The sequence below is a fragment of the Alexandromys fortis genome, unplaced genomic scaffold, assembly GCF_014885135.2.
Source record: "Alexandromys fortis isolate MF-2015 unplaced genomic scaffold, M_Fortis_MF-2015_v1.1 scaffold_3, whole genome shotgun sequence".
In the NCBI taxonomy this organism is placed as follows: Eukaryota; Metazoa; Chordata; class Mammalia; order Rodentia; family Cricetidae; genus Alexandromys; species Alexandromys fortis.
In genome coordinates this window covers 5,848,367-5,862,982 of record NW_026067909.1, presented here as the reverse complement: position 1 = coordinate 5,862,982, position 14,616 = coordinate 5,848,367, and the positions used below count along the sequence as shown (strand labels likewise).

The following is a 14,616-nucleotide window of genomic DNA, read 5'->3' as shown; positions in this document are numbered from 1 at the left end:
ATATATTATATAAAGTTGTCAGGTTGTGCCTTAAAACTGGCTCCATATTGAGGGGTGTCAGTTCTATCCTGCACCTGTCTGGAGATGGTTTCCCGCTGAGTCTCCTGGCTGGTCTCCACCTTCCATCCCGTTTTCTCTTACCTGGGAAAAGCCCTTGTGTTTCTGTCATGTGGAAAGGTTACTTGTGAATATTTAGACATGGTTCTGTCTAAACCATGGGATCCAAACACTCTTAACCACAGCTAGCCAGTTCTGGTTTCTTTTCTCTCAGCCAGCCCTGTGGCTTCACCAACAAATCACTTGTATCTGTAGAACAAATGATTTTAATTGGCCGCCCACAAATTTGTATCGCTTGCACTCTGCTAAACTGAATGTTAAGCACAAACTGCCCAATTGTTTCAGCCCTAAAGCTCTGAGCCACCAATGCACACAATCCAGGAACACATTCTACCCTGCTGGCTCCCAGCATGTAGGGATCGTGACCCAAAGTCTTCAGTGACTCCATCCTCCCCTGGCAAGGCAGCCAGTGGCACACCTCTTCCCCTTCCTGTCTTCACTAAGTACGCTATGATCATACCTTTACACCCATGATGGTGGTTTCACTGTCACCAGGTCTCAGGTGTTTCAGGAAGACCGTTCTCTTCACAGCCACGTACCCCGGTACTGGGCACCCTTGGGTACAATGGTTCTTATGTCAAGTTACTATTCTTGAAGGGTAGCATGGGGCTGGGCTGTCAGCTCAGACCACCTTTAGGCTCCCAAATTTGAACCTTTATCCAACTACTCCATGACTCAGACAATGCCATCTTCCTCCCGTCTTCTTCCCATCCTCCTCCTCCCCTGCTCTTGCTTTTCGTGACATGTTACGAGTGGATGGCAGAGGGTGGTAGTTTCTGGTTTTGTTTTTCCCAAGGACTAGCTGGTAAGCGTCCTGCCTCAGCCCCTTCCCAAGGAAGTGGGGACCGATGGCCGTGGCTGAGTCCCATAGGTAGACCCTCAGGCTAGGAGGTAGCATTCACCAGGTGACCTCCCTTGGGTGGCACACTGCACTGCCTGAGCCACAATCAGTGATGCTGCTGCCTGCCAGGTGGGTGCTGGGAGTACGGCCGGAGAACGTATCCCTTTTAAGAGGGTTGTGTGAAGGCTCCCTGTCCCTGCGGTCTCTTCTTTCCTGTCTCGAAGGAGGGCAGGAGAATGAGGCACAGCACAAGTAGACAATTTGTCCTAATCAGTGACACCCATTTACCAGAATTGCTTAAAATGAACTATACCTCATACAGAAATCGCACATTTAGAGACTTCCATTCATCATGTGAAAATTGAGGGCCAGTAAACTTTTCTGCCCCTCCAGTGGGATCATAGGCATGCATCAAAATGTTAAAAATGATTGGTGAGACGGAGCTGTCACCCATTTATCAAGGAAAAGAACATTATTTGCTAATTTCCCAAGCAGGCTGGTGACAGGGTGCTTCGTCTTTAGACCCACGGTGACCAGCGTGGCCTTTTTGTTATTAGTACAAGTCAAGTGCTTTTGGGCTGTTGCTAAGAAGACACATTTGTCTGTCATCACGGGGGCTTTGGTCGCTTTCCAACTGGCTGTGACCAGGTCTGCTCCATGTGCCCAATTGGCTGTGTATGTTGGGGCTACGTGAACCCAAGAGGGGAGACGGACTGATAAATCACAAAGTTTCCATAGCAAGGTGAAGGTATTGACTTCGCAGCCCACCTGACAAGACGTGGCTTCCAGGAGACGGCCATCCGTCTTACCCAAAGGACAAAAGGGTCATTGGCTTCACTTAGGATAGGCAAGATGTGGATGGTAGAGACAGGCCTGACTTCTCTGTCTTTGACACAGGCAGGGTCCCTGTTTCTTACCCTACCTCCCTGGAAGTGCTGTCTAGAGGAGTTTTATTTCCAGTTCTGGCTGGGAAAGATCCATATTTGAAAACACCCTTAGAAAGACATTGGGGGTGGTGGAGTATGTGTGTGGGGGAGGACAAGCTAATGGTCATTTAAAAGCACGCACAATGAAAGTGACCAAGTGAAGAACAGGCAGAGCGATGGAATAAGGAGGTCTAAGATGGGATGGCAGGTCACGCTAGTGAAACCGAAGCAGCGGCAGAGTGAACATCTTGGTGGCGGACTTTAAAAGGGAGCGGTTCTGACACCGCTGGGGGGTGAGACAAACTGCCCATTGGCCCTCTGATAGGGACAAGGAGCAATGACCCCACCTCACTTCTTTGACTCATAACCTAGTGCTTGAGCTGCCTCCCACACAGTCCGTTCCCACACGCATGGCGTAGGGGCATGGGAAGGATATGGTGGGTGAGTGTTTCACTCTGGAATTTTCTGTGCAGGCTGGCTCCTGGGACAGCTGGACTGAGGTCCCTGTGTGTCTCCATAGAAAGTTTATATTTCTAGAAGCTCTTCAGTCTTGTCCATACCCAGTGGAGTAGACCAAGACTTGGGTTGCAAAAACAGCATGGGAAAAGATACATTCAAAGAATTGTTGCTTGGCTACTGGGCTTTTAAAATTAGTTGTAGAAAATTATCAGGATCCAACTTTCTTCCCGTTGGGTGATTTTTTTTTTTCAAAAAACTCAGTGACAACATGGAAGTCTGTGATGTGGGTTGTTGACCCTGGATAACTGCAGAGTTTCCTGGGACCCTGATGAGCTGATGGGATAGTTGGTTTTGCAGGTGTGGACTGATGGAGTGGTGCATATCTGTTGAAGGTGCAATAGGGAGGGACTTAAAACACAAACTCCTTGGGGACCAGGAGCCACCATAGGTCTTGGTATACATTAGGTTCAGAGTACAGTTTTCATTGTTTGTTGTGTTTTTGATTTTGTTATAAAAACACAGCATTATTCTGGGGCCCATTTTCTCTCTCTCTAGTCATACTCTTTCCTGAAACATAGCTTCTTATTCTTCCACATATGAAAACCCTACTGCTAGGCAAGGAAGGGAGCCCTGAGATATCTGAGCCTTCGTAGGCCCAGGTCTGCATCCTGTGGCCGCAGAGAATTTGAAAGTCTGGAAGGCTATGAGGTTAGATTTGGGGGTTCTGCTAGAGTTCTGTTCCATCTTTTCACTGCCTCCCCTTTGTCTCTGACTGGCATCTCTCCTTTAGCCTCCATGGGGTGGTGAAGTGCTATGGCCTTTGTTCCTTGGTCCTGGCCAACATCTTGGCTCCATGTCAGTGTAGACGCCCTGATGTGTCAGTAATAGCCATTCATCACTTACCCCTTGGTGTTTTTCCTTTGATGACAGTACTCCCAACACAAAATCCTTTACAGAAGCTTAAGCCTATTAGCACTCGGGGGCACACACATCAAGGCTCCAGGCTCCTGTAGTTTGTTCATGACTGTGGCAGGTGGCTGCTGTGTGTGCCCTTGTCATCCAGCTGTGGTATATCCTAAGCCAGAGACCGAAGGATTTCCTTATGTGCTTCCCGTGGGTGGAAACAGCAGTCACTCCCCAAGTGAACTTAGCTTGCTTCTTGTTAGTGAGACCAGCCTGTGGCTAGCAGAGGCCACCGCCTCACAGGGCTCCCAGCCTTCCGGGAACTCTCTGTCTACAATGCTAACATTCTGCCTTGATCAGAGCCCCAGGTTCTGTTTAGCCTTTGTCATGGCATCATGAGAGAAACTGGTCCTGCATCCACCCGTGGATGATGCACCTTGTCTATCTCTGCTCCTCAACCAGGAGCTTGGGAAAGTCGGATGATTGGGATGGTCACAAAGGGAGCATGATGTCAGTTTTAAACACAGTGTGGTGGTGAAGCGCAGGTCTCTGTGATTTGGGATTTGTCTCCTGGGGTCAGTGTTTATCTCATGCATATGGAGGCTGAGGTCTCAGTAGGGCATTGTGGATGACTTGTGGGAAGGAAAATCAGTAGCTCTTTAGGTGCTCAAGAATGGGGGTGTCCATGTGAGAGGAAACACATCTTGACTTCTCAGCATTTAGTTCTTGCCAAGGGCAGTGACTCTCGTCTTCATCCTGGAAGCCTGCCTGGGATCTACGTGGCCCGTGACAGACATTGAGTGTGAACATTGCTACAGCCCCACTGATTCAGTCCTGTGGGAAAGGAACAGGTGGGGAGAGCAGTTAATAAAAAGCCTTAATGCAAACAGGCTCTCAAGTCCCGTGTTCAGGGGAAAGACATAGCTCCCCGAGAACTTGCAGGTGGCAGAGCTGCGGGATTTTCTCCGCAAATGGCCCTGGAGACTGCGCCATGGGTGCTCAGCAAGGATGTGGAGGATTTCCAAGAAGAATGTGACCCCCTCCTGGGTGACCAGGGAGAAAGTGGAGGGCGTGAGAAGCCATGAAAGCATAGGTGAGGAGCTACCTCCTCGGGTTACAAGACATGTAATCTCCAACCATGTATGAGAGCAGAGCTTACTGACCCTCCCTCTGCCTCTCCTCCTCTCCTTCCTCTGTCTCCCCTCCCCCTTATAATTCTTTGACAGTTTCATCTTGTATATTATATATTTTTGGCCATTTTCACCCTCTATTTTCTTCTCCCATTCTCTGCTCCAACTGAAATCCCAGGTTGGCTTTGAATGCCTGATCCTCCTGCCTCTGCCTCCCGAGAGCTGGGGTCACAGCATGCAGCACCATATCCGGCCATCAGGGCTGCTTCGTGTGCCCATGTAGAGGGCAGCACCCTATGCACCATGTCTGCGCTTTTGAGGATTCTGCGCTTATGCTAATCCCGGCCATGTCTTTAAAGGCTTTGCCTCCAAATAGGTCTTTCCTTCTGTGCTCAGCCTGAAAGACTCAGAATTAAGATGCCACTGGGAAGACTCAAAGGTAGACCATGTTGGGAAATCCTGAGTAGGAGGGCCTCAGCCCAAAGTTGCCTTTTGCCTTCCTCAGCCACTGTGGGTCTCTGCTCTCTCTAGAAGCGCTTGTACTGCCTGCCAGGTAACATGCAGAAGGATACTTTCTTCAGCACAGGCATACCCAGATTAAGTCATTGACTACCATTCCCCCACCTACAGTTAGCATGTAAGTTAATGGGTTTTATTATGACATTTCTACACATTTATGATGTGCAATGGTTTGTTTTTCTCTCCTCCCCATCACCATTTCCTGTACCTCCCCTCTTCCCTTTGGACCTTTTCTGCCCCCTCAGAGTCTCCCTTCTACTTAAAAAAAAAATCTAAATTTGCCTATGAAGAAAAGCATTCAGCATTCATCTGGGTCAGGCTTATTTCTCTTAACATGGTGCTTTCCAGTTCTATCCATTTTCCTGCAAACATATGATTTCTGGGTTTTGTTTTATTTTGTTTTCCATGTGTAAGACTCCATAGCGTATATATACTTCTTCTTTAGCTCTTCAGCTGATGGGTAGCTGGGCTGGTTCTATCTCTGGGCTAGTGTGAACAGTGTGAGGGTCAGTGCAGGGGTGCCACTGGAGACCTCACTTCTGCTTCGATGTTTCTTTGGGTGTAGTTTACCTACCAAGAGAGTCAGCAGAAGCCTAGAACCTAAAGGCAGAAGGTTCTTTATATGCACAGTGTTATACACCCTTAGTCTAACTCTATTATTTTATCCTGCATGGACTGTCGCTCTGTTCCACATTCTCATTCCTTATTTATTCTTCTTGTCCTTGGCTTTGGCAGCTACTGGTCTCATCCTCACCCCTGTCGATTGGCCTCTTCTGGTTGTCTGTCAAAAGCAGATCACATAATAGATGGCCTTTGGGGCTGACTTCTTTCGCTTATCACGTGATGTTCTTAGGTTCCCCTTGGCACGTGTCAGGATGACATTTCTTTACATGTCTGAGTAGTATTCCATTGCACCACATCTGCTCATGTGTTTGTAGGTTGATGGACAGGTAGATATTAGGGGAAAGACTGCACGGATAGAAGACAAACAGCGTGTTCATCTTGTGTCTCAAAATGAGAGGTGCTTGGTAGCTTTGTCATGTAGACTGGTGTCTTCCAGAAACCTGGCCACCAGACCGTAGCACCTTAGAGCACCAGCTGTATGCACTGCTCGGAACAAGGCAGGCACATGGCATAGGGTCATCTTGAATGATCCTTACTCTTTTGTAAGAAGTAGGGGTTTTCACAAGGTCATGGGAGAAGGGCCACTTGGCTCCCAGGAGGGATCTTTGTTTTAAGCCATGGCCTAAGTACCTGCAGCCTAGGAGAGCTGGGTCCCAGAGCTTTCTGTACTATTCCTTCTACATGGAGATTTTCCTGCTGGTTTTAACTGTGTGTCTCCATTGCCACTGGCCCTCCACAGAGTGTGTTTTCTGCTTGACTTTTAGGACCTCCCTCCTCCTCCTCCCATGTAACCTTTGAGAGAATGAAGACACAGGGAACTTGCTTTCTTGAAGCAGGGGGTAACACGTGGGAGCTTGTAGTGGTTGCACGATGTGGAGAGTGGGTTTTCACTTATTGGTGTCTCCGTTTTGGACACACTTCTCTACCTAGAGAGCTGGGTAAATGCCAGGACAGCCTTGGAAAGTAGGGTGGTATGCCAGGAATAGGCAGCTCTTGGATCTTTACCTGTTGTGTATCCGCGCTGGGCCATCCTGAGATGGGCAGGTGTGGTGAGGAGAGCTCGGGCTCCAGGGTTGGGTTTTCTTTTTAGCTGCAGGGCTGGGCTTGGTTGGTGCAGTTCCCCCATGCCGATGCAAGCCACAATCCAGTGCATTCTTTGAGGAATGTAAACAAAAGTGTTTGAATGCAGTCCAACAGTTGTCAGCAAGGGTATTATTTTGGTAACAAGGAAGATGGGCTGCCCCCTTTTCTGCATTTGGTGTCACATCACAATGCTGCCATCCGCTGCCAGGCAGTGGTGAATGGAAGCGGGTCCCTGTGCAGGAGGCCCAGTTGGGCTGCCTGTATGAATACCAGAACAGCATTCCCTGTGTGAGCGGGGAGGCTCCAGATTCCAATTAGAAGTCAACTATGGTGCTTTTCTCATTCTGAGAAGACATGCTGATGGAACATGATAGGCTCTGTAGGAACAAATGGGAAACTGAGGCCGGCCCTACGTGGGCCTGGCACTGGGCATGCACCCTCCACAATGGCTCAGAGCAGACACCAGACAAGTCTAAGCCACTCAAGGGAAACATCAAATTTGGGGTTGACCTCCAGGCACAGAAGGGTGACCTTAGGTCTTCTTCCCTGTTTGTCCCTTGGCCAGGCCAGCACCCCAGTGAGTGATGCAGGAACCGCGTGGCCTTTGTGTTTCCTATGCACACCACAATGCCTGACTCACCCTGCCGAGTTCTGTGATTGAAATTCATTGCCAAATTTATTGAGAAATTAATGAGAAAAGCTGCGAAGTATTGACTTTGAGAGGAAAACACAACTCATCTTGAATGAGGAGGAAAATGCAGCAATAATTTAGCCACTATTGATTTGGCCCTGTCCATGTATTGATCTTCATTTTACAATATTAATTTGCACCTGCAATCGGCTGCAAAGGGAACCGATTTCATTTTGTGGCCGCGTTAGTGTGCAAAGCATTAGGTGTTCTTAAGCAGGGAGAGCCACACGTTGGGTTGGGAAGTCAGGTTTCCCCCATTTCTGCTTGTTCCTGAAATAGACTAAAAATTAAAATTTTTTGTCCAACAAAATATGAAAGCAAAAGCCCATGTAAACCGTGGCCCTCCTCCCTGCTGCCCGGCTGCTTCTCATCCACACTAGGAGCCGTCAGCTGCCTGCGACTCCAGCCACCCCTCATCATCATGCCCGGATCAGTTCAAAGTTCATGAAATTTCTATGAGCATTGATCTCGCCCCATTGATTTTTTTTTTTTTGCAGCAGATCTTTGAAATTTTAATTTCCCGAGCATCTGAATTTCTTATAGATGAAATGTGCTTGCAGGAGACAGTGGATGATAAAGTGGAGAACTTAGCATCATTTTAAAGCCTAAAAAAGGAGGGAGAGAGAAACCCAGGCATTTGGGGACTTTGTGCAGTGTTCTGAGCTGGAATGATGAAAGTGCTGTAGCCGGGGGGGGGGGGACATCCGGTGGGGGGGGGCTAAAGTATCAATTTTGACTTCCGAAGCCACACATTTTTTAATGTAACTTCTTATACAGTCATTTTTGAAAGAAAAGCTATCTGGAGAAACAGCGGGGCAGAGCAGCATTCTTCACGGGGCAATCGTTGTCTCTCAGCAGTCTTTATCACCTGGTCAAGCTCACCTAGTTACTTATCAGTGGGACATTTAATAACCTCAAGGTGATATAATTGCTATTGGCATTTTTCCCCCTTGGATTCGGCTGGTTAATGTGTAAACTACTTGTCAGCAAATAGCACTTTGTCACTAAAATCACCAACACCCTCTAGAGGAATGTCTTTGTATTGAGCAATTTAATTTTACTTTATTTAATTTTTACACATTACAACCTGTGTTCATTCAGGCACACTGACGGCTTCTAGTCTGTTGGGGCAGGGTCTGGGTATCCCTGTTAGTAAAATATACTATATCTTATTTAACAAACCCATTGCCTTAATTGAAGCACGTTCTTGTCCCTCGGAAAAGGAACTACAGATGTTCTTATTATGTAGTTATGTTGCTAATGTGAAAAACGGCCTCATTATGAGGATCTGTTTGTAGCAAGAAAATTACTGCATTATGACAAATGCATGATTGGGAAGTTACAGGAAGCCGATCATTATTGAAATGAAACTGGAGCTCACTTAATAGCTGCAGCCAGCAGCTGGAATGGAGCAAATGAATGTCTTCCTGTTGTTATTGTTGGAGTCAGGGTTTTTGGGCAGGAGACTCTGCTGTACCGCAACCTGCGGGCTGGCTTGGGCTTCCAGGGTGGAAAGGCAGTGCTCAGAGCAGCTGTTTCCTACCTGGGAGTCTCCCCCTCGTGTGTTTAATGACACTGTCTTAAAGACACCACCGCTGCAGGAACAATTACTGCAGCAGTCCTTCAAGGCGGACCACTGCTCTCTGGCTGGCAGCCCGATCCGGGTCTCTCTGGGACAGGGGAAGGTGGTCAGGAGGTTGTTGTCATAGTTAAACTTCATCGCTGTGGCCCCTCCTTCACGCAAGGTCCCTTCCACTCCTTCCAGCAAGGGGGCCCCTGGTCTGGGTGAGGGGTGTCCATAGCAACGTTTTCTACTCTTGATTGAGTTTCCCACAATTGGGAAGTAGGCACAACTGAGCCCTGAAAGCATAGAGTAGTAGCTGCTCAGTTAATTTTGGGTGAATGAATTAGGCTTCCAAACATTCATGGGGCTGAGTTTCATCCCTGGGACTTGCTTTTTGTCGGAGACTATACTGGCCCCAAGCAGCATTGTTTTTGATCTGCAATGTTTTCCGTGTGTCATTCATGGTCAGGAGCATACCCCCTTACTCACATAAGTGAATGGGGTTTCCATACCAATGGATTAGCCTTTGAAGTCTGACGAAAGCCATTTACATTTTGGGATGTTGGAAAAGAGCACAGAACCCCGAGCAGGGATGGCTGACAAAGACAGTTCAGCCATCAACATGTAAACTCCAATGACTGATGTCACAAGAAAGAAAACCCCGGCCCTGCCGCCCATTGGTACGTTTCTAATTGCAGCAGGCCAGTTGGAGCTACCCTGGCCCCAGCTGCAGCTCAAAGCCTGATGCCATTTTCGGCTGCCACATTAGCTCTGGCAATCCCAACTTGAACCGACATCACAGACCGTTAAAATTTTATCAATTGCGCTATGATTAATCCCCCAGTACACGGGCATGACTTAAATATTTAGAACGCTTCTTCTGTTATGACTTCAATGCATGTAAAGTAACGAGATTAACTCCAGTACACTCAAATATATTTAAATATGCGTCCTTCCCGAGCTGCAGGCTATCCGGCGTGCGGAATCGAGTCTATGTGGCCATGTCAGGCTCTATTTGTAGGGCCCACGCTGGAGACTGGCCTGCATATGATAGCCGGATATCTGGCCTTTCACAGGCTGCCTGATTGCTTGCCTCATTTGGCATGGAATGTGATTCCCGGCCATTCTAGCTTCTGATTCATTCAGGTTTTATTGCTGTGTAATTTTCTTATTCTAAAATAAAAGCTCTCCAACAAAAATTACTATGCATTAGGCCACAGTAGCCTACTCAAATGGATATTAATACAGTTTATCTCCAAAAGGACGAATAATGTATTTGAAACAGATAAAAGGCCCTCCACTAAATGAGGAATGTTAATATCTTATGGCACAGTTAATAAAGAGATATTTCACAGGGGAGATTTGTTTTATGACTTTTGATACAACAGCCTTGTAATCTGACATATCTTAACGATATAATTTCACACATACATTCATCGCCTACATGCAGCAGCCCATCTTAGCTAAATTTGAATTCAGGACAAATAATGGGTGCTAATTACTTCCGGAGGGGAGGATTTATTAGAAAGCTCATCCTCTCTTTTACAGGTTTGACAGAAATCCATGTGTTAGCTTACAGATACACTTTTGATAAACGTTACTGTTTCATTCCCCTTCAGCAGAAAACAACATTTGTTTTTGTTGTGTTTAAGGCAGAGTTTAAATTAATTTAACCCAGTGACACATGTTCGGAGACTAAGCATGCTGCTAAATAATTCCTTGGAATAAATTGCTCAGGAACCAAATGCATTAATTTATGGCTTTGCTGATGCTGACAGATGTGAGGGTGGGCCGGCAAATATTAACATAAAACAAATTTGCTTTATTCTTCTTCATATTTCTTCTTCATCCCCGACTTGAGCTCACCCAGGGCTCCTTCTCTAATTATCCACGAGGTCAGTAAGCAAAATTGGGAAGAAGCTGAGAGATCAATACAAATTATCCCTGAGCAAACCAGTGCTGACAGTTTGAATTGCAGCATATGTTTACCCAAAATCAGGCAATTTATCTTAATATCAGCAAAGTAATGCAGTGCAGGTGAAAGGTCAGGCAATCTCTCCCCCTCATAATTACCCAGTTCTAAAACAGGAAAGTGGTATTGATTGGCCTGGCTCGGGGCTCTGTGACTGGACGTGCCAGTGCCTTGCCCTGGCTCGGCTGGGCTCTAGGCTGTAAACTCGACACGCTGAGGGTTTATTAGATGTGCGGGGAGCTCTCGCGCTCTCTCCTTCAGTTGCAGAATTGGCCAGTGAGGACTGAACCAGTCTTCAGCAGCCATGGGTATTGATGGGCTCCTTGAGGAGCTGAGGGCTGCCGACCAGGGCAGGTCTTCAATGGGACCAGGCAATGCTCCCTGGGACCCAGAGGTACATGGGGAGACCCACCACCAGAGCAGGAACTCCCAGGACTTGTGAAGGTCTGCTGATGGTCCCCTGCACCAAAGAGGAGGCAGGTTCCAACAGTTCTGCTAACTAAACACGTTGGAGTTTCTATAGCCAGACCCCTGCGGGAGGGCCGTCTTCTGGTTGGAACAGCAACACTAGGCCTTTTGCTGTGTAACTCATCCAGTTTGGTGGGGATTGGCCCTGGCGCACTTTGGTACCCTACCTGAACTTTCCTGATGTGCCACACCTACTTGCTTTGATGATGCCTATTGGTTTGAATCAAGATGAAAGAGGCCCTCGTAGCTATACTGCTTTCTGTGACACATGGGTCATAGAAGAAGAATATCAGTTCAGCTGAAACACTAGAGAATGTGTCTCCCAGAGTGAGTGTATGCTCATCACAAGTCATAAAGCTTCTGAGAGCTTGCATTAAAGCGCCTATCACCTGTCAGGGGCATTTGCATGAAATCAATAATGGCTGCCCATCTATCTTTTCTGATCACCTTTCATCGGGCCGATTCATTAAGTCAAACAGTCGTGGTGATTAGCTGGCAGAGAGGAGAAACCTGACATGCTAGGAATGCACACTGGGCCACCCCTCCACCCCGCCCCCGCCAAACACCCTGAGCAAGAAACATAATACTTCATCTTACCCTTTTTGGACCAAGTCGTTTGCTGGGCCTGGAGCCCATCCTCCCGGATGCCCGAACTGCATTTTTGCCTGACACCCTTGCCCGTGCTGAGGCAGAGACATGACAAATTGTCCCCCCAGTCAATGCTGACAGCTTCTGATGATTAATGGCCTGATTATGAAGTGGTTTTACACATATAGAATTTACATCACAGAGAGTTAGAAATTTTGCCATGTCACATACACCAAGGCATTTTGAAGGGTTTTACTGTTTGCAAAGAAAAAAAGAGGGCAAAATCCCAGCAAAAGCCATGTCATGTAAAATCAATACATCGGATCAATGCTTTATTAACAAGAAAATGTCTTACTTCACATTCCTGTGCGGACCTTTGTCTCCAGGATGTATGATGGAATGTCAAATCATATTGTGGTCCTCAACTTTCGGGCGCATTATTGAGTGTACGCGCAAGGCGTCCTGGGTTGCTTACAAGACGCACCGACAGCTCACACTCGAGGATAATGGTGACCAATTATTGTGGAGAGCACTTTCCGAGGCGGCCCCAAGCTTCCTCTTAGGAAGCTCTGGCCTTTTGTGTTCTCCCGCACTCCGCAGACCTGGGTGGCGTTAATCATCAAATTACTAACGAGTGATGGCCCAAATTGCGGGTGGAGTAATGAATAGACGGCGGCAGGTCTTATTAGTCTCCGAAAACCTCCTGATTTATGTCGCGCCGTGCACCGTGGAGTTACTCCACAGAAAACGATATCTACATGAAGAAATAATGTACTCTAATAAGTATTTTCATCTTAACTCGTGTCCCCGGGCCTCCGGGCTCAGTTTTTGTTGGAGTCAGGCAGAGCCGTAATAAAGCCCGATGGCTCCCCTTATAAAGCTTGTTAAACACAGTGTGTGCAGTCGAATGGAGTCCCGGCTGTGATTCATGCACTGTACAGGGTGCATGTGCCTCTGATTTATGGCCATGCACAGTTCATAGTCAAAATTACAATTTGAGGGATAAAAAGATTAATTACTATTTGTGGCCAGCAATTTCGCGGGGCTGGTGGATTGCAGCTGTGGAATGATAGCGCTCTATATCAGCTTGTAGTCGGCCAAACACAGATTATTAAAGCTTTGCAAGAGTAAGTGTTCCTCCTGCCTGCTCTGTGCTCAGGCAATATGCTAGACAAAAAAGGACCACAGGGATAAATCTGAGGCTAGCAATAGCTGGACATATGTCATAATTGCCAGTTTCCCATAAATCCCGGCTGGTGAGGAACACACCGTGTGATGCAGACGCCGCATCATGGCCCTGGTGATGGCTATATATGGCCCCAAGACCTGTCACTTCGGGACTGCACTGCCATTTTTACAATATACTGAGCCACCCTTTGACTTTCTTCCAGTCTAATTATAGATGTGAAATAATCGTTGCTTTTATGTGCAGAAGAAAAGGTGGTGGTGGTGGTGGGGGGGGAGTCCATTCCTTAAGGCAGACTACCATGCGCGGGTGCCTGCCTGCAGGCACACCTTTGTGCAAGCATGCAGTGAGTGCACAATGGATGACGTCACGGTGACTGACTTGCTCTGTGTCTGTGTGTCCTCTTGCAGCCCTCAATGAGCCAACCATAGATTACGGCTTCCAGAGGTTGCAGAAAGTGATACCCAGACATCCAGGTGATCCCGAAAGGTTACCCAAGGTCAGTACGAGAGCACATGATGCCCCCACACGGGACTGGTTCTGGTTTAGGGGTGGTGGATCTTCGGGAAGAGGAGTGCCAGACACCCCAAACCCTGTGTCCATGTCAAGGCCAACAGGTATGGGGAGCCTTCTGGCCCATGCCTGGCTACTTCAGAGGTTGGTGAAGGGTGAGAGATGGCGCACGGACTCTTACTTTATGTTGCTTCTTTGGAGGGCCATCTCTTTAAAGGAAGAAAAAAAAAACCATGGCTTTTCTGATAACGAATATTTTGGATTCTGCAAGGGGGACATAAACTTCCGCGTAATGAAATAGTTCAATTAAACATTTTCCACTCCAGTAGCCTGCGCCGATTTCCATCTAGGCCGCTCCAGTCTGATCTGTGATTACTTGACTCTTGTTTTCCTTTCATTTTCTAAAGCTCGATTCAGTTTAATCTTTTGTTTACAAAGCTTTTGTTATAAGTCCCTGACTTAGCGGGCTAACAAATGAAGTCCACATATTAATATCTAGGGGACTTTTCATTGAAATTCAGCAAAGACAAAAGCTGCCCCTCTTGTTTATGCACATCCTGCATATCACAGAAATTCCATTTTGATGTATAACATTAAAGATAAGTCAAGCTTATAATTTCCCCTCTCCTTTGATATAATTTTGTCTCTTTCTGCCTTCAGAAGCCCTCTCTGATTTTTCAAGGCCGAGTTGAAAATGCAAAATGAAAAAAAAGTGAAGTCATAACATTATAACTGATTATTTTACTATCTGTCCCTGTGTGTACCCAAGTCTTGACCACCTCTGAGTTTTATTAACACAATAAAACCTTTTAGACATTACCTTTTTAATACTCAGCAGGAACACAAGCAGTATCGTTAGGGTCCTTTTTAATTTGTGAACTCGCTAGTAAGGGAATGTCAGACACTCGCTGTTAGACCCCTCGGAGCCTGGGGAAGACATTTTTCAAATGCAGAGCAGTTAATGAAGGGGTTTTTGTTCTGAGGGTGAGCCTGGAAGCAGCACCCTTTACCCACAGGGCTTTGCTGCCAGCC

The 14,616-nt window shown here is 47.0% G+C and overlaps 1 protein-coding gene and 1 long non-coding RNA gene across 14 annotated transcripts in view; one reads left to right on the top strand and one right to left on the bottom strand.

The window, feature by feature from the left end:
• Positions 1 to 14,616, bottom strand: part of LOC126498815 (uncharacterized) — a 70,075-nt gene that overhangs the window by 3,268 nt on the left and 52,191 nt on the right. The gene's annotated exons all lie outside the window — the stretch shown is intronic.
• The window catches only part of Ebf3 (EBF transcription factor 3), a 119,472-nt gene that overhangs the window by 92,410 nt on the left and 12,446 nt on the right, over positions 1 to 14,616 (top strand). For all 13 annotated transcript variants that reach the window (XM_050137728.1, XM_050137726.1, XM_050137724.1 and 10 more), the window contains exon 11: positions 13,482 to 13,570. In XM_050137728.1, the coding sequence (XP_049993685.1) occupies positions 13,482 to 13,570 (89 nt within the window). The remainder of the gene's footprint in view (positions 1 to 13,481; positions 13,571 to 14,616) is intronic.